At 33.3% G+C, this 27686-nt stretch overlaps 2 protein-coding genes across 2 annotated transcripts in view; one reads left to right on the top strand and one right to left on the bottom strand.

The window, feature by feature from the left end:
• Positions 1–1379, bottom strand: part of LOC150110345 (uncharacterized) — a 51934-nt gene extending 50555 nt beyond the window's left edge. Inside the window, exon 1 of the mRNA XM_090393140.1 lies at positions 1286–1379. The gene's annotated coding sequence lies outside the window, so the exon portion shown is untranslated. The remainder of the gene's footprint in view (positions 1–1285) is intronic.
• Positions 273–27686, top strand: LOC150110344 (macrophage mannose receptor 1-like). The gene is made up of 13 exons (XM_090393113.1): positions 273–401; positions 3030–3217; positions 5168–5315; positions 7957–8097; positions 11027–11155; positions 13848–14005; positions 14427–14526; positions 17714–17946; positions 18082–18262; positions 20791–20937; positions 22091–22201; positions 22360–22536; positions 27500–27686. Exons 1-13 carry the CDS (start codon positions 341–343, stop codon positions 27511–27513), a joined length of 1788 nt encoding a protein of 595 aa, XP_090249239.1. The 5' UTR covers positions 273–340; the 3' UTR covers positions 27514–27686.

The following is a 27686-nucleotide window of genomic DNA, read 5'->3' as shown; positions in this document are numbered from 1 at the left end:
TTGCTAATAAGAAGCAACTGATAATATGTCCCATTTCCAAAATTGACGAAATGAGAATAAAGAAATGGATCATAAACCATGCTGATGATGAATATCGTAGACAAAACATTTTCTAGACTGGTAATATATTAGCCTAAGTGCGAGACGGCAAAATGAAGTTATCTACAAGAGATGACGGTTTATTTATCTTATCAAGTCTTCAGTATTTCATGTGGATATTCACGTCATTTTCAAAGTTCTACAGCTTGTTTTTCTCTAGGAATTTCGACACCTGCTAAGATATTACTTAAACAGTGGCTCAGCTGTCCAGTCTCCTCTCCAGGTGAGCTTACTTAGAAAGATGTTCGGAGAAATGAGAAATATAACTTATTTAGTTGTCTTGATAATCACTTTGTGTCTAGGTAAGTTATCTTTTTTTTTTTAGAATTTCGAAGTTCGTATTACATGTTTTTTAAATTTTTTTATGCAGGTTATTCTTTGAAAGAAAAAAAAACATGCATAAAACGCATAAAATAACTTGTATTCCGCTTCTAACACCATAAGAGCAAAAGATAAAATACTACATGATATAATACGACATAATTGGCTGCGAATATCTCCTATATTTTGCACTTTGAAAGATTCCAAAATAAGTCTATTACTTCAGCTCTTGGGTAACTAAATATTAATGAGTGTTTGCTTCTTAACAACAAAAATACCAACTCACATATTTATAAAATTCAGCTTACAGTTTCTAGCTTAGTGTGTAGTTTGAGAGCAAGCATAAATGAAAAAAATATATATATATATAAAATTAATAATAATCTCAGCTTATCTTTCGTTGATGAAATTTCAAAAATGAACTGCACACATAGTATGGAGGCAATTCACATGTCTTTTTTTTTTGTCTGATTTTATTTCAAATGTTTAGATTCTTTAGCAACTCTTAGGTTAGCTTGGGTGATCAGGAGGTTGTTATCCAATTTACAATGTGTGTTTCAGCTTTAAATAAAAGTAACCCTTTAATTTGGTAAGCAATCTTGTAAATTTAAACCATGAAAGATGTTTGAAAAGTTTATTTTTCACTTGGTTAGACTATAATAAATTTATTTTAATCCTTTATCCAAGTTGAGCAAACAAAGTTTGCGCCTGATACTTGGATAAAGTATCACTTTATCCAAGTTCAATTCTTTAGACATACTTGGATAAAGGATTAAACTAAATTTATTATAGTCTAACCAAGTGAAAAATAAACTTTCAAGAGCTTTCTCTAAATCTAGAATAATTTAATAATAAGTTGGCACACCTTTTGGCAACTCCTATAGGTAAGGATGACCTCTCCTATTGCTTCTGTCTTATTATCTCCACTCTGGGCCTGGTTCCCACTGATGAGACCACAATAAAGGTCGAAACCGGTATGGGTAGTGGCCATTCCCTTAATGCATAGCAGTATACATGTCCGCAAGGTGATGTGCTGTGCATTATGGAAGATACTGAGACAAGGAGTTGGGAACTTGATCCACCTTTGCTGCGAGTTGCCCGGTGTTGTATTACCTTACCTCAGTCCTGAAGATATTTTCAGGCGCAAACTTTGTTTGCTCACACTTGGATAAAGGATTAAACTAAATTTATCATAAACCATGAAAATATCAAAAGATTCCTTTTTCGTCTGCCAGAAGTATAGAATTTGCATAAATATCACTGAAATCTTCGTTTTCACTTGAGCAGAAGCAGTGGCAACGTTAGTTCATCTTGTCTTGGATAGACGTCATTTGATGCATTACTACTTGTGCTCGTGTGATACAGATTTACTCGGGAATGCATAATTGTATATAAGGATTTTTATTCTGGTAATAAATAGGTCTGTTATCAGCATAAAATTAGCAGATTTCTCGTTCACGACGAGAAAACGTTGGCATCTTTCAAGTGTATGTTGTTCCTCGTGTTATTTCGTATTCCTATAATACGTAGAGGGAACTCCGAATCAGTTTTTTAGTACTCGAAACGTTCTTCCTTCCTCCCCAGTATTTAAATATGCGCACCTCTATGTTAGTTGCATGTTTAATTTCGACTCCTTGATGCCAACAAGTGAAGGGAAGGAAAGTTTTTTTTCCTCCATACTTCGGTTGCTTCAAGACTCCTCATGATAGCGACATAATTCAATGCCTTCTGGGGTTGGGGGGGGGATCAAGATTAGAAGTGTATATTTTAAAGGTCACCTCTCGATAGAATGTTTGATATTCCTGATTATCTGGTAGATCAAGTAGAGATGAACATGCATCTTCAAAATAACACACTTACATATCTGAGCGATTTCTTAATAATGCTTGAGCTTTTTTTTTTATTTTCATTTAGTTAATTGCATAACAAATTTCAGTTAATAATTCAACACTAACAGCTACAACAGTTAATTCCGATTTAAAACATTTACGTTTACCTTACAAAAAGAATATTTTAGGTTACATTGTATAAGAAATCGCACAGCTAAAGGCAGAGAAATGACAATGACAATAATAAAAAGATGACAATGGTCGTCATTTTATTATTTTCTACAATAATTTATTAACACAATTTTTACCAATAAAGAAACATATTACTTAATTATTTTATGTTTGCTGAATTTTTTTGTAAATCAAATGAGGAGTTCTCCGCAATCTCATCGACTTCCTAGTTATATTTAATATTGTTTTACTTATTTAAAATATTCAGTTAAATTATTAATATTTAAGAAAAATAATTATTATTTAAATATTAATAAATTAGAATATTAATAAATACCCTAAGTAATTTGAATACATTGAACTGAATGAAAATGTTCAATATTTAATATTAGTCTTTTGTGATTTATTAAATATTAGTTAAGTATTAAATTAAAGTGATTTAATATTATAGATTTAATTATTGAAAGAATATTGAATGCCAAAATTATCATATGAAGAATTATTTGCATACGCAGCATTTAAACGTTATGGCTTAATCTGCAATTTAACTTCCTTACCCCTATAATTATATTATATTATATTGATTAAGGACTCATCTTATTTTTGCAGTACAAATTACCATCCAATCTGAATCCTATGCTCGTGAGTGGGACTATTTTGATGGCTACTATTACAAGTTTTCTTACTCCTACGAACTCAAACTTCCATGGCATGATGCTGAAAACTGGTGTCGGTCCCAGGGAGCATATTTAGCATCCATTCATTCAGAAGAAGAAAATGATTTTATTCAGAGAAAGGTATGTCATTTTATGATGTTAGCTTTCCAAAAACACTTCATCTTCTTCTGCCAATATCTTCGGCTTCGGCAACAGTTATGCATTAATAAAATCAGAAAACATCGTACAAATCAATCGTTATGCGTTGTCGTTAAAATGAAATCTAATCCAGTCCAATGCATTCTTTATAGTTTATATTTGTGTGTGTGTGTGTGTGTGTGTGTGTGTGTGTGTGTGTGTGTGTGTGTGTGTGTGTGTGTGTGTGTGTGTGTGTGTGTGTGTGTGTGTGTGTGTGTGTGTGTGTGTGTGTGTGTGTGTGTGTGTGTGTGTGTGTGTGTGTGTGTGTGTGTGTGTGTGAACTTCTAACGTCTTAACCGTCTAAAGCCTTTTGTTGCTCAGAAAAGATAGATGAAGAATTTTAACGCCTTAACAAGCATCTTTTTAAGAGAGGTTGCCAATCTCTACCCTTTGCACTCACTGATAGCCGACATAAGGCTGTTAGTGATTTCATTGGCATTCAGTGAAGCAACTTCCACGTCGATTTTCTTGAGTTTTGAGAGGAAGAACCATTAGGATACCAGGAATTGTAAAAAACACATTGCAGATTACTGGTGAAGAGGATGTCTTCCAAATAGTTATATTGAGGGTTCACAAAAATCGGCTTACTCCACACTATCTCCAGCAGATACAAGCACTTTTAAACGATCATAACCATCGATTGCTGTTTTGTCAATTATTTCTACAACAATATACGAGAGATCAACGATTTCTCTCTTGTGTGCTTTTCACGGATGAGATAATGTTAAATTCACCTGATATGACTTCTTTCACTTATCACAACAACCACGTACAGATCAATGAAAATCCACATATACTGTACTTATTTATTCAAGAGATCAGCTGCAATTCTCCATTAATGTATCTCTGGAGATAGATCAAGGGGATGTATGACTTGCCAAACAGGCTTACAGGATTTTTAAGCCTGTTTGGACTATGCATCCTGAGCAATTGTAAAATCTGGTAGAAAACATCTTCCCTGATATGCTCGATGATGTTCTCTGGAAACGGAGGAGAAACATGCAGTCCATGCATGACAGAGCTCCACCACATTTCAGTTGTGAGGTGCAAGGATATCTTGATCAAAGCTTTCCTGAAAGATAAGTTTGGTTAAGGTGGAATATTTACATGGCCTTCTCTGTCACCTAACCTAAATCCTGTGGAGTTGAATTTGTGGGTCATTTGAAACTATGTGTACAGCAGGAACGTGTTGAACGTGAGTTCCGCACGTTATATCAGCCATGAGACACTACCCAGCAACTTTTCAGGCCCAACAGCTGAAAACAGAGGTCATTTTGAACATCTAGTGTGAGGCAGTACATTCACTATACAGTGTTCCTTTTGCTAATTATCAAGGTATTTATGTGGCTCGTGCTTTTTCTGATATTTTGCCTTCTATTTGCATTGCTTTCACAGAACTATCAAGAAATGCATGGTTCTGAACCGATATTTATTGGGACCTATTCGTTCGTGTTGAAGTGTAAAATTTATGAGAGAAGTCTTTAAAATTTATGAGAGGAGTAGGAAATCACCTTCTACATAATAGAGAAAATACAAGCAATGCATATTAGTTCAACAACAGCTCATTATGCTCAGCATGAGAAACCAAAAGTGAGAGAAGGATAGGGATGCATGGATAATAGTAATTTTGTCGAATTCCAATATATTATCAGTTTAAGGAATAGAGGAAGTTTAGAAACACGAGTCTGTAGGAGTCTCTATAACATCTGGTGAATTCGACAAAATTATTGCTATCCATTAATTTTTCTTTTGAATTATAAAAGCGTAATTTGACCAATTACGCTTTTATAATTATTTATGATTTATTGACTTCCAAATTAATTCTTACCTTACTTTGTAAAGATGGTCCACTTAAACTTTTTTTATTTATTTATTTATTTATTTATTTTTCAGTTGCGTACAACAGCTTCCTTTCTAGAGAAGCAGTGGATAGGACTTAATGCGCTGAAGTGGTCAGATGGATCACCAGCAGACTTTAGGAATTATGACAGCCCCGTTCAACTGGATAAAGAGAAATGCTTTATTTACGAAAAGTCCACAGGTACGACCATCTATTTTCTAAATCTTTATCTCTGTATTCCTGATTATTCTTCAATTAAATAAGAAATGCATAAATCATAAACCATAGAATTATTTTTAATAAATTGTCATTTTTAGAAATATAAAATGAAAGGATATTTTGTGAAATATGTGAAACAATATTTCACCCTTGTAAGGCTTTTCCATAATCAAAACCATCAGGTTTATCAGATGTTCTGAGAAAGTTTTTAACAACACTTTCGTAATTGTATATTGGCCTTATGCACTAATATCAAACACGAGATCATTGGTTTCATTGACCTGTTTACTAAAAAAAGTATGTGGTGCTGATTTCAATGCGGAATCCGATACATGCCTTCTCACTGCCTTTATTCTGTTCGATTCCTTTATAGAATTACTTCTATTCATTTTAATTTTGACTAGAAGGTTAAAAATAAAAGATAAAAGCTGTGCAGTTAATAATTCGTCTTGGAATCAGACGAAGTAAATTTTGTTCCATTTATAAAGTAGATTAAAAATTAGAGGAATGAAATTTCTATATTGCTTACGTTCCCTCCCTACACTTTTTTGGTTACTCAATATACAATATAATAGACATTTTATATATTAAAAGGGTGGAAATTCTCTCTCTCTCTCTCTCTCTCTCTCTCTCTCTCTCTCTCTCTCTCTCTCTCTCTCTCTCTCTCTACTGAAAACTTTCATTAATTGATAGTTCGGGCTTGCTATCAATGCTTGAAGGATGGAGGTCGGCTGGCAATTAGTATTCAAAATAGTCCGATTTGGAGAAGCTACATCTACTTCCTTTCGAAAATAAAAGGCTATAGATGATTTATTTTCTTTTATCGCCGGATGCCATTTATAATTAATGGCAGTCTTAGGCCAGCTCTCTTTGATTGGCTGCTGGTGGAAATTAACTTTCCCCCCTCTCCACCAAAATCAAGATAGGGCTAAAATCGGCCTCGCCTACTTCCTGTACGAAATAAAAACCATTAGCATATTTATTAAAGGATTTATTTTATTTGAATGTATTAAAATAAAATGAAATAAAATCCTCTAATGCTTTTTGTTCTCGAAACAAGTAGACAAGGCTGTTTAAACCTAACTTTTTAATTACTAGTGAAAAACTAATCTTCAGTCATCAGTGATTTCAGAAGTATCCGGGAGGAGAGTACAGCAGACAACTGCCGCCATCTCGTGGTCCCTAGCATAACACTATATATTATTTACAGAAATAGTGTAAGTTCTAAAATGGATTTTCTTGAGTTGTGAGGTTAAGCACACTCGAGTTCGTGGAGTTTAAAACTTTACTTGCCTGTGCCTAGGATCTAAAAATAAATAAACAAATTATTTTGAAATTAATTCCAAGTTCTTACAGAAATAAATACATAAATACTCGGGCAACGTTAACTCCATCACTTCTGCACAATGTAAGTTATTTTTATATAGCGACAAATTTTGTCCGCACATCTTTATTTTCGCTTTTCTCTCGATTGTAGTGTGAATGCTATAAGTTCTTTTTATAATATAATTCTTAAATTTTTTTTCTTCAAGTCAAATTGATTATAAACTGTTTGCAAAGTTTTATGAATTAGCAACAGTTTTCCATCCGTATTTTAAATTTAGTGACTTCCAAATTGAGACCTCAATCACTTTATGGTGACCAAAACAGAAAATTATTTTAAAAGGCAATTTTTATTATGCATGTAATGTTACATTTTGTATAACACTCCCTATGTTTATATCTGCTAATATTGATTTCGTATGCACGCGTGCAACTGCTTGTATCACTATTGCATTTTATGTAGCCTGTACTTCTAACTCGAGGATCTCAAACTCATGTGAAGCCATCGCTGATTGCTATGCGTCATATTAGTCTCTTAACTTTGTTAACTGTCATAGTTCTGTCTTTTGGAAAAATGTCTGGAAAGTGTGCGCTAAATCTTTCAGTTCGCCTACAAATACGTGCAAGTTACGGAAGACTTCACGAAAGCTGATTTTTTAGGAATTTTCGACATGTACTATTGCTGCCGAATTTCTTATCAAAAGATAAAATGCATATTAGAAAAAATGCATTTAGCCACTGGAAATTTAGAGACCAAATTAGATGCAGGTGATTGCTGATTTCTTTGTGTGTTCAGAATGTAAATAGTTTGCTTAATTATTATACAAAATTATTTATTAATTTTATAAGTATATACGAGTACTTATACATACAAATTACTTAATATGTAATTTAGAAATAATGACTTCCAAAGGGATTGAATATTTATCTTGAACTACTGCTCACTACAAGATAAAATTATCATAATTAATCGTCTTCATATAAATAGGATTTACATGGCTTTCAACATAATTAAAATAATAAGCTCTGTATAAATGTCTTCCGTGTTGTTAACCTCTATCTTACTTCTCACTTTAGTGTTATAGGTTTAATAACTTCTTGTGCATGTGACTTTGCTATTAGTGACCTATACAAGTTAATGTTTTAGTGAATTACACAAATTATATAATTACAGCACTTAAAAAAAAAATATATATATATAGTTTCAAGTTTATTATTGGTATATTTCTTCAGTAAATAAATATATTCTATGTAAATTTGTTCTATTCCGTATAACTCTCTCCTGCTATCCCCCATTTAGGGAAATGGAAAGTGGAGCATTGTGGAAGGTCCCTTTCACCCATCTGTAAAAGAAATGGTACTTCCGATCCAACCCCAATACCTCCGATAACTCCAGTCCCACCACCTGAGGGAAACTGTCCGGAAGACTGGTATCAGTTTGGTAATTTAAGCTTTATAGAGTAATAATATATTCTTGTCATATGGTGTAACGTTGTGAACATTGTTGTTTAAATATGTAAAAGATTAATAGCAATATTAATATGATAATGTGATGATATATTAATGTTCAATAAGGGAATAGACTTATTACATAACTAGGAAGTGTAATATTAAGTCCAATTTAGTTCCTTAAAGTAGTATATAAAAATACCGTTGCATATGAAACACTTTAAAAATAATGTAAAAGACCATACTTATGTGAAATAGTAGAAGCGAGATCAACTCGTGTAGTATACTATTCGGTATTATTATAGTTAATGGAATAAGTAATGTTGGAATGAATAACAAATGTGAGAGCAAATTAAACGATAATGATCTATTATGTAGATCAGTTTCTCAACCTTTCTAAGCCCAAGGACCAGCAAAATGCCTAAGGACCACTACGTTATGTATTTTTTTAATGTATGTGGATATTACCAACATTTTGGAAAATCTGTGCCTTTTATAACATTCTAAGTTGGAAGTAAACGATTAAAAGTGCATCATCACTGAACAAAGTTTTAATTTTTATTAAACAAAAAGGTATCAGTTTCCGATATGCTGTGGGCAAATGAATGGGTATATCAGCGCCGTCCTGCTGAGACCCTCATTCATCTGGGGGGTCTCAGCGGGACCCCCACAACAATTTTTTTAGCGCCGTTGGTACCATGGGCAATGTCAGAATGGGGAATGTCAGCGCCGTCCCGTTGAGACCATTCATCTGCTCACAACGACGTTTATCTTTAATCCCCATTCATCTACCCATAGCAACTTTTATATTTTATATGTCATCCCCATTCATCTGGCTATGCTCACTTCATGCGCATGGCCAGATGAATAACTTTTATCTTCACGCACTCTCTGATTCGACCCGCGACATGTAAACTGTTCCATTCAAATGCTAAGGCTGTTGAATGCAACTTCTGAAATTGTTTCTACCTTTCTCTCACATCTTGATGGTACCATTTAAAATCATCCAATGATAAAGCAGACCGCCTGTGATCAGTCTATACCTCCACTTGTAGATATGACCAAGGAAAATCACCTCATGCAATACAGCGAACTGATTATAGCATGTCCCCTCTAATCCTTAGCCAGACGGACATCAGAAAAACTTCATTAGTATTTATACAAATAAGTATTCTGGTCCAGATAGCATCACTCCATTTGTATTCCAGAATTGCTACCTTCTTCTCTAGTCGTCAGCATATATACCAATATCTGGGAGATAGAAGAGTGTACAGAATCTTTAAGTTCTGTATGCTGCACCTCCTATACATCAATGATCTTCTCTCTGTTTCTAACTTCAATTCCTATTTTGCTGATGACAATACTTTCCATTCCTCTCCTTCATTTGAGTAACCTTGTCATGTTCAAATGATTCAAGCTTCAAACTTCCAAAATATTTTAACTGATCTACTCACCATTCTCACATAGGGTGAAGATAATCTAGTGAATCGCAATGATATTAAAATGCATTCATGTCTTATCGCCCTTCAGAAAATTGCAATTGTTCCGATTTCCATTCAAGAACAGTTGTCTCTTCTTGGGCTAACTTTCACATCTAGGTCATCCTACTCCAAGAAACTCTATATGCTTTTTCCTCCCAAACACTACGTCTCTCCTGCATGACTAGTAAAATATATTATAAATCCCGAATTCGACCGAATTTATAATATTGTTCTCACATTTGGAGTGCTGCACCCAAAACTCCTTAGGAGTTCCTAATCCTAGGAACGTCTAGGAGTTCCTAGGCGTTATGTTTCCTGATTATACCTTTTTATAGATACTTTCGTATACGCACACAAGCAGCCAAATTGGCACACAGTTAAACTCCAAGAATATCGAACTGTCTTCACTTTTTCATCTTCCTTTATTTATACTACCTCTGTTTTTTGGCATAGACTTCTTCATGCTCTCATACTCTTTTTTTTTCAACCAATACAGTCCTCCCTGGATAAATGAGGACAATATATTATAAGTGGTAGTGAAAATATTACAAAGTTATGTATTTAATAGTTGAGCGCCTTCATACTGATCAATATTACAGAACTTTGTTGGGTTATTAAGAAACCATTATTATTCTATCTGTTGATGAAGAAAATTATCATAATATTTGTCTTTACGCTTATTTTGATATAATTTACGCTTAGTTAACTTCGTTAAATTAACAAATTCAAGTAATTAATACATTTCCAAACTCATGTAAATATGAAATAAACATGATTCCTAGAAGACCCTTCTCTAATTAAAAAAAAAAAAACTAATTTTCTATGAATAATTTTTACCTAATTCTAACATTGAAAGTTTTGATTAATCTGCAGCCTTTATCAAAACAGATAAGGAACTGCTCTCTAGATTACTGCTTGAATGCTCTCGGCAGTTTTCTGCTTCTTGAAGAAGATTGGATTTTCTTGTCTAAAACACTTCCAACGAAGCTTAACGATATATCACACAGATGTCATTTTAATACACCAAACGTATATCATTGTCGAGTATTGGAGTTTGAATAAATTGCAATCATTGTTTTGCATTGATATGAATTCAGGTAACTCCAAGATATAAATTACAGTTGTATTCTGTAAATAAGCATTCTTGTAGTAAATGAAATTGAAAGGTGCTTTGTCTAAAAAAACCTAAATGATAAAATGTCACTGCATAAATTCTGAGAATAAGTGTTAAGATAAGTGTATAGATATTGACAAGCCATTTAGACTAAAGAAATCTTTGCTGTCCGGCTAAAACGTTTCAACTCCTGATATACTAAATAAAATAATAATACGTTAAACTTAGGGATTAGTGACCGAGTTAAATCTTAACCAAAAACTATTTTTCCGTCTTTTACGGTGTTATATTTTTAGTTTATCATTTTTTAAATGTTTTCTTCATAGGAAACAAATGCATACGATATTTCGGAAGTCTAGAAGAAGACAAAAAGAACTGGTCAGCTGCGTACCATGCTTGTCGATCATTTGGACCTGGTCATGAGTTGATATCGATCCATAGCATGGATGAACAAAGTAAGTTTTAATGCTACGGACAAGTTACTATAGTCCCTGTTTGGCATAGTGGTTTGTGATATTGCTAATTCCGATTGGATTAAAAATTTGTAATAAGTTGCTAAAAATTTTGAGTATTAAAATAACGAGTGAAATGGAAGAGGGAGAAGCGCTAAATATTAAACTGCCAGCGACTGAATATTTGGCGGTTCTCTGTGAACACCTCAATACTTTTGATGATGCAAACTGTAAGTATATAATCGTCTTTAATTTCTTTAGGTCTGCGCGGTTAGCCTAGTGGCTATGCGATTCGCGACCATATGTCTGGGGAAGAAGTTCACTTCCCTTCGACGACGTGAGGAGCTTAAGGATTTTCATCAGCCATATCCAAGTTAGCCGGTTTTGGGCGTGCACAATAGGGTTTTTTCTGCCAGTTTATCTGGAGTTTTTCATCGTGCAAGCGGGCAAACCCGCCCCTTGAACACAGAGGATACAGTCATGGGATATAGTAAGGCAAGGAAGGCAACAGAAAACCACCTTGCTCATAGTCATTTCCCTAGATAGTGACGTATATATGGCTGTTCCTAAACATCCGAAAGGCTATAATCATGACCAACCAACCAATTTCTTTAGAAAAAAAAGTGTTGTTTTAATATTGTCCTTATCATATTCATTGTACCTCAGTGATGCCTTACCTATGACACAACTGTTTAACCACTTTGTTGAGGTACTAAGTTTCTCTAAGTTTTTCCAATGAATCGAAATGCGCTCTGGATGTTAGTTTCTGGGAATAATATTTTATTAATAATTAAATCATTACCATCGATTAGCGATTTGTTTAATAATCAGTGCTGAATTACTTCAAAACAAACATAAATTAAATGTGTGTGTCTGTGTGTGTCGCTCTTGGTTTGCCTTTGTTCTTCCAGACACTTCAACTAAATGTCGTTCACATGAAAACAAATGGCTCGATACTATTACAACCCGTCCATCAAACTTCACAGTTATAACAGGGCACTCGGGCATAAAAAATTCTCTAGGTCTATTCAGCAAAAAGCGTAAATGTAATCCGTTATCCACATCATAAACACCGCACCATACGTACCACTCACGGTGTTTCTTACATCAATAAATTTTGTGCTGTTGATTGTCATGATTGATAGTCCTGCTCGTGTTCCGCAGCAGCCCGTTGACGCTGACGCCAAGCAGTTCTTTACTTAGCGTCCTACTAGCTCTATACAAAATACGAACTCATTTAATCCTTAAGCTGTGTCTGTAGATTTGCTGAATTAAATGATTTAAGCCTAACATAAACCACTCATTCAAGACGTACTCTACATCAAATATAGCAAAAATAATGAAAAGAATCATCGACGGTCAACGTTTAGTCACTGATTAATTACTGATCCACCGGAAACTGGCGAATTAATTAGTGAGCACTAATATGGATTCCACCATTTTCTTTCCACAGCTGATGTCACGAATAATATCAACCACCACGTATAACATGTGGGAAGGTTTAGCAAAACCCATGGTGTCATTCTAGACATTTATGAGTTTATTTGTTCTGTCATGGAGCGTATACCTTCCACATTTGTCATTAAGTGGTCAGTTTCTTCTTATCATTCACTGTGTGTCGGGATGGTGAACTTTCTTTTTTCATTCTTTGCAAATGCCCGAGACCCCCTCCCCCCAGAGCACAGTATTCACTTTAATTCTTTTTTATCCTACACGTAATTGACAGTATTTACCTTACTTTTCTTTCTCCTACACATGAATAGCTTTCTTTCACAGATTTCAAAAAGTTTTGCTGTTAAGTTAGCCGATCTCATACGGAGGTAGCAGGGTTTTTTCTCCCGGAAACTCGGGTTTTTCATCCCGCATACATACAAATCGGCCCTTCAGAACACACGCAATTTACAGACAAAAATTACTAGTTGTGGTGGTGTTGGAGGTGGGCGGTAGATGGCGTTGATGGAGATGATTCGTAGTAGCGGTTAGGTGTAGAGACAGTTGTAGATGTCCTCCCGTGATGAGTCTTCGGACTCCTTGGAGGTATCAGGAATAATAATAATAATAATAATAATAATAATTAGAATAAACTCCAATACTTCCACGTCGTTTCCCAAACTTTGAAGTGCTCAGATATTCAGAACTTGATTTCCCATAACCAGTGCCTTAAACATAATTCTCCTGGTCATTCTTTAGTGGGATGACACTCATTAACTTCAATGCTAACAAAACCTACTTATGTTGTTCCTATTTTGCGTCTTCTTAATAATGCCTAATTCTCCATATATATCTTTATTCCTTTTTTTTATTTATTTACAGACCATTATTAGAGATTCTCTGTTACGTGTTATGTAATCATGTGATCGTGCTGAACAACATACACACCTTGCACAAAACGTTGGATTTTTTCAACCAGAAAATGACGTCCGGAAAGTTAAATGCAGCCATTTAAAATGTTTAATGTTACATTCCTACTTTACACTAGAGGGAATAATATTAATTTGGTTTAAAAGAAAGTGTTCAAATTTTTAAAATATGAACACGTACACAGTTTCTCATTAGGATAATTCTTTTAAATCAAGAATTGATTTAAAATTTTTATCTGTTTACCCCTTACTGTAATATAACACCCTAATAGGGTTTCATATTTTAGAAGAAACTATACAACTTGATTACAAAGTTTTTTTTTTCCTTTCTGAAGTGTTCTTGACCAGTCACATGACTTTCCACCAGTTTAATTCTTGGATTGGTCTGTTCAAGTTAGAAGCTACAGCAAGGGAATATGCTTGGACAGATAACACTCAGAAAGACTTTGAATATTGGGCTCCAGGACATCCCTACGGAGAATTTTTAGCTTGGGTAAGTCCAATTTTATTCAACACTCTTCTGAATAATTTCAAAATTTATCTTCAATAGTAAAGTTTGAATATAAAAAATCCGAAAAAAATATTCTTATTAAGAATGACTATCATAATGATTATAAAAAAGTACTAGCAGCTCTTCAATGAGTCTTTTCTTGTCATTTTCGTGCAAAGATCGAAGTACGGGTTTAATTTAATTTAATGTAAACTAATTGATACAGTTTTTCCTATTATATCATGCTTCAATTTTTGCCTGCTTCATATTTGTATATGATCATCTTAACTTCAAGAAATTAAAGAAAAAATAATGTTAAATGGTTGAAGAATTCTGCCCCATTAAAAACAACAGAATGTTTTGAAAAGCAATCTTCTGAGATATATACAGTAAATGATCCCAAATAATATATTTTTCACTCTAGAAAAACTGTGGATATTTAAATGCCGACAGTCTCTCTGCTGGTCAATGGATGTTAGAAACGTGCACCGATAAAATGGGTTACATATGCCAGACAAATCCAGGTGAGTAGAAAAACATCATATTTTCAGTTTTGAAATCAAAAGTTTTCATAATTTCAGGACCATTCTTGAATGATATCACACTATCAGAAGAGAACTCTCCTCTCTTCCCTTACTCCATGGCGAATAAAATTTAAAAAAATACAGAACCAATGAAAGAAACGAACAGAGTTTGCCTTTAAATTGCGATATAAGATTATTTATTTATATTTTTGTCCTTTCAATTATTACTATAATTATTAAAATTAGTGAAAGTGAATAGTTCATCAGCAGAAATACAAAAAAACATATAACATGAAAAATACATAAAACTAAGCATGTGAAATTTCGTCTTAAAGTTCTTTTCTGTTATTATATTGTACATTTTGTTTGTATCAACGAAGAAAAGCAATGCTATTTTGGTAATAGAGCTGCCCCTCTATCTAATTTAAGTTAAGAAAAGATCGAAATGAAATAGGAATCATTATATGAGAGAATTATTAAGTTGACATAACTGCTTGTGTATTTTTTGAAGGTGAGGATGACGAGACACTTGGTACAGAACCTGATCTGAGCTGAGTTGGTATATAATTAAGAGGGGTTGAAGATGATAAGCCGATTATTGAGAATAGAAATATTTATCTAGAACCGAGAGTGTGTGCGTGATATCGATTTGGAGTTAGAAATGAGAGAGAGAGATAAAAATGCGAATAGATTTTAACATTGAGAATGAACTGTCTCCGCGTGAAGACATTTTTTTCAAAAAAATAAAACTTACTTCGAGGTCCGCTAGAGATGGATTTTGAAACAAATAGTTTAGATGATTAGAAACAGATGGAAAACTTATCTCGGAACAGATTGTAGATCATATCACCAACTGCTGAATGCTGATATTAGGATTCGTTTAAAAACCATATAGAACGAAACTGTAAACAGATATGGTTTTTACCAGAATCCCTGAAGCATATAAGCAAAGAAAGATTCCTTGAGGTTGTACAACATGCAGATGATGCCAAGTCAGATGAATTATGGAGCCAGACCTTGATTGAAAGAGCAAATCATTGTGCTGTAAAAAATAAATGGAAATAAAATTAATAAGATTCTTTTAAGAGAAACATCTGATATGGCTAACCTCAGGAAAGAAATTAAATACAGGGAATTACGAACGAAAGCGCAATAGAAAATATTACAAAGAATTCAGTAAATGAATAGAGAGATCTTTTAGGAAGGATAAAGAAACAAGCATCAAGAAAATACATGAGTAAATGAGTCCCATGCAAACGGTGATGAAACAAAGAGGTACCAAAAATCAAAGCACTCTAAGAGAATCAAAGCAAATAAAAAAAATGAAATTTTACAGAGATGTAAAGAATGCTGTGAGGACCTACCCAAAAATTAAAATATATTAGATGATGAATGTTTGAACATGGGAAAATTAACCTCACAATCTCAGAGAGGTGGAATTCGCTATCAAAAATATGAAAACTGGAAAAACACTATGTAATGATGGAATTTATACCGAGATAATAAAAATAATGCTGAGATTATGCATTCAAATTTGGGATATTGACGTCTGGCCAATGAATTGGATGAAGACAATTTTTGTCATACCTGCTTGTGTATTTCAAACCAAGTAAAATCATGCTCTATGTTATCAATGATAGAATTAATAATCACCTTCAAGTGCTCATATTTGTTTATAACAGGTCAGATTCATGTAGGAAAGAGGCACCAGAGATCGAATCTCAAATCTCAGTCATCTTATTGAGAAATTTTGAAAATTCAATAGCCCTGCATATTTTTGCTTTATTGACTACACTAGAGCCTTCGACTTCGTAAATTGGAGAGTGGTACAGGAAATAATGTTTAATTCTTGTTTTCGCTAACATCTTATCCAGTTAATGTCATCTTTACAACAATAACCACAGTGCAGTAAGAATTAGTAACACGTTATCAAATAGGTTTATTAGATATCTGTTTAGATCAGGCCAGATTCATGCAGGAAAGAGGCACCAGAGATCAAATCTCAGTCATCTTATTGAGAAATTTTTAAAATTCAATAGAAAAAGGAGTAAGGCAAGGTTGTATATTATCTGTGAAATTAAGTCAAAGTAAAGGTATTTTAAATTAAATTAAAGATATCTTCTTTAATATGATAATTCGTATTTAATTTAGGTTATTTTAGCCTAAGTTGAGTAGAGGGGGAAGCTCCATTACAAAAATAGCTTTGCTTTTCCTTGTCGATATTAAATGCTAGAAGTATGATAAAATTTCTGTGAAAACTCAGAGTATTAATACGTTTTGTTGTATTTCTAATACAATAATTTCAAAAAGCTATGAAAATCTTTCGATATTGCGTGGCTTGACATTCTAAACCTTTCTCGATCCATCCGAAAGTGAATTTACTCCCTGATCATAGAGTGACATCATTCAAGATTCAGTCTTATTTTAGACTGTTTTCTTTATAAAGAAGAAATATTTATTTTAATTTAATTCAGTTTTTATTTTCATTTTATGGTTATTTCGTTTTAGTTAAACTGAGTGAAGAAATATTTCTGATTGTCTTAAAAATCAAGTGAGGTGCTCAAAAAAATATATATATATTTTTACAAAGAAATCATGAAGTCTTACCTACGCGAATTGTTTTGAAACAAGAAATCTGAATCCAAATCACTTCGCTTAAACAGTAACAACTGTTTAAGCGAAACCGCTGTAATAATTAATTTTAGTAAATTCCTCGTTGGGTCTATATCATAAGGATTTGAGGTGTTCATGTGTATCAAATGCGATGTTCACTCACTTTTGTTTTTCACATGTACAAGAATTGCTAAACAGAATCATTCTCTTCCATCTAAGAGATCAGCCAAGTTCGACTTGTCCGAAGAGGAAAATTCTTTCGAAATCTCTAAATGACGAAGTTCATTGCCACTTTATTTACTGATAATAAATGCAAAGTATATAATAGTTAAAATCTTCATTACTACGAAGCGACATGTAAAAAAAAATCGTGAAAAAACATATGGCATGACTTGTTTCGATATTCGATTATTTTTCTGTACAGTTAAAACATGTAATTATTCATTCCCAAGTAAATGTTTCTAGTTTCTGAATGTTTCAGTCAAGGCAAATAAAAAAAAATGTTAACAGCTAAGAAAACTTCAAAAAATATGGAAGAACAGCATTTTTAATGATCATTTTTATATAATTTCAGATCCCTCATTACCTAAGCCACCACCCGAAACAAATACCTGTGCTGATAAAAGCGACTTCAGTTATCGTTCTTCCTGTTATCGATACAACTCTCTAAAAAGTACGTGGGATAAAGCTGAAACTGCCTGTCAAACAAACGGTGGACATTTGGTATCCATCACGGATCCTTTCGAACAAGCATTTCTTTATGCTCTGCAAGATTCTGCAAACACTTGGATTGGTCTTAGTGACAAGGTAAATCAATGACTAAATATTAATGCAGAGTGACTGTTCCCACGCTCACTATCAATAATAAGTTAATAGTTCTGAATAAATTAAATCCTGAAGGTCTGTTACATTTTACATAGACATTTTGTACCTTCTATATAGGAAAACGGAATTTTCCACTGGACTGACAAACAGCCCGTATATTATGCTAACTGGGCTGAAAATCAACCAGCCCAATACGTATTAGGAGCTACACGATGTACAATAATGACAACAAATCAGACTCAGTGGAATGTATCCAGGTGTGAGGAAAAACATCCTTTCATTTGCAAATTTACCAAAGGTAAACAGGTGATTTTTAATAATTTAATTCATATTTAAATATATACACTGACCACACGCGCGTGATATGTATATATTATTTATTATACATTCCATTCATGATATGGTAGAAAGTATCTCTCTCTTTCTCTCTCTCTCTCTCTCTCTCTCTCTCTCTCTCTCTCCCTGAAAATCGAAAGTGTGTATGTGGGGCTGGATGGGCAGATTCACGAGTGCATTTAAGGAAAATGACATTAGAAGATGTTATACGAACATATCATAAGTAGTTCATATCTAGTGAATCCCAAGTTGGGTTGAATGTGAATGATATCTTGTTGCTGCAGCTGCGTTTGCAAGATATAAGAAAAACAGACGGGCTATAGATGCCACCATACACGAAATTATCATCGACATATAATCTGGAGGCCAATGATCCTGACCGAGATTATACACTTAAATAAACAGTCAGTCTTAAACCCTCACGTTCGAATTTTATCATGCTTAAATTAAAAAGGGTTCACCGAAGGAAAGAATCCAGTCAGTGACACGGTAATTTAAATAAATGCTTCCCACGATCATTAACTATGAATGATAAATATTTAAATTGCGCCCGAGCAACTAGGGCATGATGAGTATAGTATGCCTGTTTATTTGACGTATTCACCAGTCACCTGATCTGTTTTTGCCGGAGAAAATCTTTTCTCCCAAAAGTTTCAGAAATAAAAACTAATCGACCTCCTTGCGAGATCGGTTAACTCGTTTTCAATAGAATTATAATGAACATTTATAAAGGCAGTTAATTATAGAGATAAATATATAAAGGAGGTAATGCTAGATGCATTCAGATATTTAAAGGTTAATATCGACTTTAGTGAAGCAAGGCCTGCTATAAATCATCATTAGTTTTTTTTTTTTTTTTTTATAATGTTGTTCCCACCTACGAAAGGCTATTTGCAAACCTGTAGCAGATTTGTATTATGGGCGAGCTAAAAATATTTTTTTTCTATCAATTTTAAAGATGTTTTGTATTTTTCACTTATTTATTTATTTATTTTTCCATAGTCCAGAAACCCTACTCTAAACACCAAACATGGAACTTTTCAAGCTACTTCAGGCATTCAATAAACCAGACGGTGGTGGCACACCGAACTATGAAATTCCTCTCTCACCTAAAGACAATCACAAACATCGGGGGGGGGGGGATTCAAACCAGTAGCCTGTTGGTTGGAGAGCGGGTACACTAATTACTCGGCCAACCAGATTCGCTGTCCCTTCTTCCTTCCTTCGTTTTTTTACACTTATGCGTAAACCATACAAGCCTTTAAAATCCGATCCGGTAGAATATTGTGGTTAATCCTTATTCCCATAGAATCCCGTGTTTATAAACTGCGTGTGTGTTCTTCTGGCTGATTTGTTTTGCTGGACAAAACAAAACCGAGAGGAAAAACCCTGCTACCTCCCTATGAGATCGGCTAACTCACCTTCAAATGAAAATCACTTAATAAAGATTCTTCGCGTCCTAGAAAGTATTCGAATCCAGATTTTTCCAACGAAAGAGCTTCCTCGAAACCGACTTAGCTAGGGAGATTCTTATCATTTGCTGTAATTTAGTTATGTATGTCTTACGCTCCATTCCGAGCAAAAAAAAAAAAAAAGTGGAGAAAATGGCCACTTATTTAAAAATTAAAAATCTTAAAACCATAGTGCGGAGGTGGGGAATCTGCAGTCTTCTGCGACCTCGGAAATTCAGAATTTTTTTTTTTTAATAACATGAGCAAAAAGTAATGTGCAAGAGATATATAAAAAAATAAAATGTAAAAATATTTTATTAATTTAGTGACTATATTTAAATAATATTATTTTTAAAAATATCAGCATGCTGATATCAAAAAATATTTCAGTAAATTAAGCTTTACGTTCAGTTATATATTTTTTTAACAAGAGTTTGTTTTTATTATTTTGGCAAATGAAAAGAAAATAAATAAATTGCTTATTTTGTTGTTCACTTCTCTATGTGTGACTTATGGGGAAATTGCAGACACTTTTATGCATTCTGCATGTGATTTAAACTGTCCTTACGATTTTCTGCGGGCTGATGAACAAACTCCATGACATTATGTGATTTGTATAAATGAACAAAAATAAATAAACAAATAAACGCCCTTTTACTAGTTTTTGAACACCTAACCCGTTTAAAGATGTATGAAAAATAATCTTTGGAAGAATGAATGGGATTTCAATTTGTGTAAGTGACATAATAGTTTACGTATCATGTAAGTTTCATATATTCCAAAAGTTTGTCATCCCAGAAAATAGAGAAAAGCTTAACATTTATTAAACTAAAGAGTCAAAAGGCTTAGCATTTGTTTAAAATGCTTAGAATGTCCTCCAGTTCCTTGCAATTCAATTTGTTTAGTATATTTTTACCATTATTAATAGTTATTTATTTAATAAGTGAGCCAAGTTACTTTCATTGGATATGAGTTTTGCGATTCACAAACTAGCTTATATCAAATATACAAAGCTTTTAAAAACTGCATGACTTTACAGATGTGCCTCCGAAAGTTAGAAACGATATTGTTGGTGCCTGTCCTTCGGTTTTGAATAACTGGATTGATATAGGCGACAAGTATTGTTATCACATTCTAAATAAGCAGATGAAGTGGGGAGATGCCATGTTCTATTGTCTCGCGCGGGGTAAGTATCTCTTTTTTTTTTTTTTTCAATGCAATGTTTAATACATATAGATAATATGAGTAATTATTCTCTATATTCTTTTTATTATTATTTATTATAACATAGTTACTTCCAAGGAGTAAGGAACTCATTGGATATCTATATACTTCTTGAAAACCTTCACCGAAAACGCAATGCAGCTGTATTATCACGCCTTACTTAGAGAAAACAAAACACATTCACTGAACAATGAAGAATTCTCTGGAATCAATGCGTACAACAAAAAAGTTGTATTTGGATCGATTTGTACTCAAATCATATGTGCTTTCATTTCTCTACAGAAAATTCTATCTTGGAATTATTTTAATAGATCCCGTATATAAAATAGAATAGTTCACTACCGTAACTAACTTTTTGGAACGTCCAGAGAATATATTGAACATTTAAAATGGATCATACGTTTTAAAATTAGATCTTATCCTCATAGATATCATCAAGTTCACTTAGGAAATAGCATTATTGAACTTCTTTCAGTAATTTCTGGAGTACAAATAGTATACTGAAAAACATTAATAGGCACATCTTAAATTAGGTGGAATTTGCAAATAAGAGAAAACGCTTTTTTATTATTACCATTTTCAAACTTTTAACATTTTGGAATATAAAACGCAAAAATGCTGGTAGTTGTATCATAGTTTGTAAAGCAGATTAACTTCAGAATATGAAAGGAAATTATATTCCGCTACATATAATAACTATGCTTTCTTTAGGGCTTAACTTCTACAGAAACGCATACAGAACTTGCATAAAAGTTTACTGTTATTAAAAATTAACTTTATAACATTATATTATCACGATAAATAGAGAAGGGAAAATGAATCAGAGGTTATTTTGAGTCGATTTGTACGAATGTCTTGAAAACTCTAACCAGAACCAGTTTTGCACCGTGGCTACGTAAATTAGGTTGATCTTATCTATTGAAGCGCATTCTCCACTTCACTTTTTGCGGTTAATGAGAGCTGCTAATCTGAGATATCCCTTTTTTTTTTTTTTAAGTGTGGATCCTTTGGTTCAATTCGGCTCACTTTCTCTAAAAACCGAATTTGAGGAAAAGCGATAAAAATGATATCGCTTTTCCTCAATTAAATAAAATAAAAATAATTTTATTTTTTAGATGCTGAATTGGTAACAATATATTCCGAAGAAATACAAAAATTAATTCACCCATACGTATGGAAGTACACTCCCTCTTTCTGGATTGGACTAATTCGAAAATACGATGGCGGTAAGTTTAATCAATCCTTAAAATTTTACATTTTGGGACTGACATAATAAATCTTTCCGTTCAGGCCTTATTTTTCTTTTTATGGTTAGTTCCGTTTTTCGTATTTCTCCTGTGCAATCTCTCAGTTATTAAGTATAATAAATATTACTGTTTTTCAGAAACTTTTGGCTGGATAGACAACACAGAAGTCAAATTTACTAATTGGGAAAAAAATGAACCTAGTGCTTGGTCCAAAAATTATCAAAAAGACTGCGTTCAGTTATCTTCAAGATTTGGTGTTTGGCAACCAACTGTGTGTTCCGATTTTGGTGGAATAATGTGCAGGTCACAAAAAGGTTTGCATATTGCGCAGAATTATTCTTCTCTCTCTCTCTCTCTCTCTCTCTCTCTCTCTCTATATATATATATATATATATATATATATATATATATATATATATTAATTTATTTATATTTACTTGTAATATTTAATTTTATCAATTCTATACAATTCTCTTATTTTGTATAAAAAATAATAAAAATCCATCTTGTAGCACTCTTAGGTGGGCGAAGACACACTAGCAGCACTGTGTTTACCTAAGACTATATATTTATATACCAAGTAATATATATATATATATATATGTAGGAAGTATTTTTACCTTGGGTATAAATATGTTAAAGATACCAAGTAATTTTAAACCTGGTTTTACTCCATTTCCCAAGTAAGCAAACAGACTAAAAGTCAAGTTTGCGCCTGCAATTGATGCAAGTCTAACTGATCCCACAGGTAGTGCAGGACCAGGGCAACTCGTGGCCCCTTGCCTTTAATACAAAACATCATACATCCCATTCTTGGAGATGTGTTTTGGCATTAAGGGTAAATATTAAGATTAGTGATCGGAGCTTGTTCCACCTTTGCCACAAGTTGCCCTGGTCCTGCACTACCTGTGGGATCAGTTAGACTTGCATCAATTGCAGGCGCAAACTTGACTTTTAGTCTGTTTGCTTACTTGGGAAATGGAGTAAAACCAGGTTTAAAATTACTTGGTATCTTTAATATATATATATATATATATATATACATATATATATATATTAATTTATTTATATTTACTTGTAATATTTAATTTTATCAATCCTATACAATTCTCTTATTTTGTATAAAAAATAATAAAAATCCATCTTGTAGCACTTAGGAGGGCGAAGACACACTAGCATCACTGTGTTTACCTAAGACTATATATTTATATACCAAGTAATATATATATATATATATATACATATTACTAGATACCAAGTAATTTTATATAAACTTGGTTTTTAATCCTATTTCCCAAGTGAGCAAACAGACAAGTTTGCGCCTGCACGTAGTGCAAGTCTGAGGCAACTCATGGTAGTGCCACTTAGCTAGGTAACTCGTGGTAAAGGTGGAGCTCTGATCACTTTCCGTAGTGTTTTTCCCTTAATATAAAGCACATCCCCTTGCGGAGATGTATGATGCTATGCATTAAAGGCAATGGTCACTACCCATACCGGTTTCGACCTTTATTGAGGAGACCTCAATAAAGGTCGAAACCGGTATAGGTAGTGACCGTTGTCAGTGGGAGCCAGACCTGACAATGCTAAGGTTGAAGTAATGCAGAGCTTATGAATTTTACCTAAACAAGTTGCCACAAGGTGCTTTGACCTTATTAAATAAAATCTCAGGATGAGAGATTTTATTCTCTCATCCTGATTTATTAATATTTTCTCTCTCTCTCTCTCTCTCTCTCTCTCTCTCTCTCTCTCTCTCTCTCTCTCTCTCTCTCTCTCCTCCCTCTCTCTCTCTCTCTCTCTCTCTATCTATCTATCTATCCATGAAAATTCATAGAAAATACAGTTAATCGAAAGACAATTCATCGAACGAACAATTCGTCGAAAATGCAATTCATTGAGAAAACAATTCACAGAAAATTTTAACTACTTTCGTTAAATTGATCCAGCCAAAGCGGAATTGCTAATATCATTTCGAAACTTTTATCATAAAAGTGATTCATTTAGAACAAAAACTGGACCGTGCAACAGATTCTTGTACCGACAGCTTCTACTAATTCCGCTAAGTCAGAGAGTTATTGTAATATATAATTTGGACACGTTATTTCTTTGTTGCCTTGGACATAGCTGAACTGAAAACTGGAACGGTCCGCCATTTTCTTGTAAAGTTTCAAATAGCGAATCTGTATCAGATTCGCTAAACTTTTATTCATCCCATAATAATTCAAATAGGATTATTATGGGATTAATAAAATTCATCCCGTAATTATTGCTGTATTGAAGTCGCATATTACTACTAGTAAGAATAATAATAATGAAGCCTGCGTAGGCTGGGCTTTTCCTCCCCGGAAACAGGCAAATCAGTCCCATGAACAGACATGAAACAGTTATCGGACAAGAAAGTCAATAAGAAGCCATATTGTTCTATAATTATTCCCTGTTAAATTAGCATTGCTTTCTTATTCTGCACGGTTCAGTATTTGTTCTAAATGGATTACTTTTATCACAACATTTTAGAAAAGTTAAAATTTTCGGTGAATTGTTTTTCTATGAATTTCATTTTCGACGAATTGTCGTTCGATGAATTGTTCATTCAATTAATTGCCTTTTCGATGAACTCTCCGGATATCACTTGAAAAACGGTTGAAAAGGATTGTGGAACAAAAGCTTGGTGAATAACAAGCTGGATTCAGGCCAAATACAGGGTGTCAGGATCACATTTTCGCTTTACGGCAACTGGTTGAGAATGTAACATGGGAATATAACAAAGGTCTGTATTTAAGTTTTGTAGATCTGGAAAAGGCATATGACAAGGTGCCAAGAGAGAAGCTATTCAAAACGCTACAGTTATATGGTGTTAATGGGGCATTTTATCAATCAATACTTAGTCTTTATTTGAGTTGTAAGTCAGCAGTTAGAATTGAAGGAAGTACATGAAGATGATTTAATGTTAAATCTGGTGTCAGACAAGGATGTACATTATCCCCCTCTGTTATTCATTATCTATATCGATCACATTATGAAGGAAAGTGGCATTAAACTTGATATCAAAATTGGAGATGTTAATCTCAGCTCTTTGCTTTATGCGAATGATGTTATACTTCTAAATAAATCCGCCAGAAGTCTGCAAGATTCCTTGACTTAATTGAATAAGTGTTGTAATAGATATGGCATGAAGGTGAGCAATAACAAGACAAAGACAATAAAAATAGGCAGAAACATTGAAAATATCAACTTTATTGTGAATGGAGAACTACAGAACAAGAAAAACATTTCAGCTATTCAGGCACTATTTTTAGTAAAAATGGTATGTTACATATGTAAATAGACAACAGAATCAAAAACTGGTATGGGAGGAAGTCAACTGAATAAATTTATATGGAATAAGAGAAATTAGTCAAAACACAAAATTAGCTGTATACAAGACAGTGTTCAAAACCAATTTTAACTTATGGATCTAAGAAATGGGTCAGAAGTAAAACACTTGACGAAAGACTAGAGAACGCAGATATGAAAGTCCTGAGAATGATTAGGAGTGTAAACAGACGGTATCAATGGCAATATCATATTAAAACGAGGACATTAGAACTTGACATTGTCAGTATCCAGGAATGTGTTAGCAGGGCTAATCTCAGGTGGTACGGTCACTTAAACAGAATGGGAGAGGAAACATTAGCGAAACAAGGGTTCTCTGCCAGGTTTGCAGGAAAAAGACCTAGAGGAAAACCAAGATATAGGTGGATTGATACGGTAAAAAGTGCCTTAGATGATAGAAATATAAGATCATAATGTTAGAGGTTTGCCAAGTAACAAACTGATTTGGAGGAAAATTGTAGATAGGAAGTTAATCATGATGTAAAATTTTCATGTAATACTGTCCCCTTAAGGGTACATGGCAGGAATTTGATGACGATATCATTAGTCTATGGTTAGCGCAGTATGATCTTTGCTATCCTTGCTCTAGTAAAATTCAAATCGACCAACTAACCATATATACTTTTTCTTCTGCTAGCACAATAACTTCAGAATTCTGCTTTACTGCTTCAGTTAATTTCCTTTCATATTTCAGTGTCTCTTTCCTAGCTGCCTTCCTAGCCTGTGCCTTATACTTTACATGCTGAGAGGTGTCCTGTTCTTTATGTCTCTTCCATAATATCATCCTTCTCAGAAGCTCCTGTATAATTCCATTATTTCATCCCTAGTTGATTTATCTTCGTAACCTTAAGAATACGACAGCACTGCTATAAGTAACCGATTTCGGACCAAGTCCCATGTACTGCAGATGTCTCTTCCTTTCAATTGATCAATCCACTTCACATCACCAATCTGTTTCCTAAATTTATGAAAATCAAAATTCAATACATCTTTTTGATATCTTTGACGCTTGTATCTGCCTAGTCACTTTCCACGTGAAAACCGCATGAGAACTCTTCGTAATTGCTGACATCTTGATTTCTTTTACTATAACTAAATAAAGTTATATTATTAATGCCAGCACTTGTGTTCCACTTGTTGCTTCAACTACATACTGCATAAAGTAGTTATACCCAAGTAGAAAATGAAATTCAGTCTCCTTACTTACGCATGTTGTTTCCTGCTACTAGTCAATATACCATAGGTATATTGACTATTATTCACCATTATTATTATTATTATTATTATTATTATTATTATTATTATTATAACCCTCCTATCACTCATCAGTCAAACCCTCTTATCAACTTTTCTTCATTTTAATAAACCTTTATATGTTTGCAATAAGGACAAATTGTTGTTTTTTTAAGTGATGGATCAAAAAAAAAAAAAAAGATTATACTGGAAACGTTCTTAATCAGCCATTCAGAAAGCTTCAATTCTTCTCTTATTGTGTAATATAATGCAGAGGGGTAACATTTTTTTTTTTCAAATACTTCGTACCAGCTGCTAATACGTAATGACACAGGGAAGTATATAGGCTAGGACATACTGTATATGCTACACTACTGCAGATGAATACAATATGGAACAATGGAATGGTCTATACGAGTAGTTAACTGACTTCCAGTAAAGTGTTATATAGAATGTCATGTTAATTCATGTGATTGCGGCGCTACAATATCATCCAAGAAGCTGTTATTTTACAAAACATGTACATATGAATGAGCTGGTTTATATACGTATATAAAACATTTTTTTCCTCTTTCCAACTGCAATATACTAATACACAGATTTCTACATTTGTAGAAAGAATATATTAATTAAAGAATTAACAAAATAATATTTTTTATAATTTCTTTCTTGTAGTTGATGGTATCTGAAATGAGCAAAAGGAGTTCTTATGAATTTTGGAAACTGGATTATACTGGCTCACTGGCAACTTCCTATCTGCTAAAACTCCACTATTTCTAGCTTGGATTATATGTATAAAACTATTGATTCCTGTATATTTTTGCAGTAACAATAAAATACAACTGTATTCATTAGTGACAAA

Source organism: Typopeltis vanoorti, chromosome 1 (genome assembly GCF_054136105.1).
Source record: "Typopeltis vanoorti isolate ZY-2024b chromosome 1, IOZ_Tvanoo_1.0, whole genome shotgun sequence".
NCBI classification, from domain to species: domain Eukaryota; kingdom Metazoa; phylum Arthropoda; class Arachnida; order Uropygi; family Thelyphonidae; genus Typopeltis; species Typopeltis vanoorti.
The sequence above is the reverse complement of the archived record's forward strand: the minus strand, read 5'-3'. Positions and strand labels throughout refer to the sequence as shown.

Excerpts from the sequence above, each read along its gene's own strand:
- LOC150110344 (XM_090393113.1), top strand. The coding sequence starts at position 341 with ATGTTCGGAGAAATGAGAAATATAACTTATTTAGTTGTCTTGATAATC. Across the intron at positions 14,006-14,426 it reads ACGGAGAATTTTTAGCTTGG|AAAAACTGTGGATATTTAAA; the intron begins GTAAGTCCAATT and ends TTTTCACTCTAG. Across the intron at positions 18,263-20,790 it reads CATTTGCAAATTTACCAAAG|ATGTGCCTCCGAAAGTTAGA; the intron begins GTAAACAGGTGA and ends ATGACTTTACAG.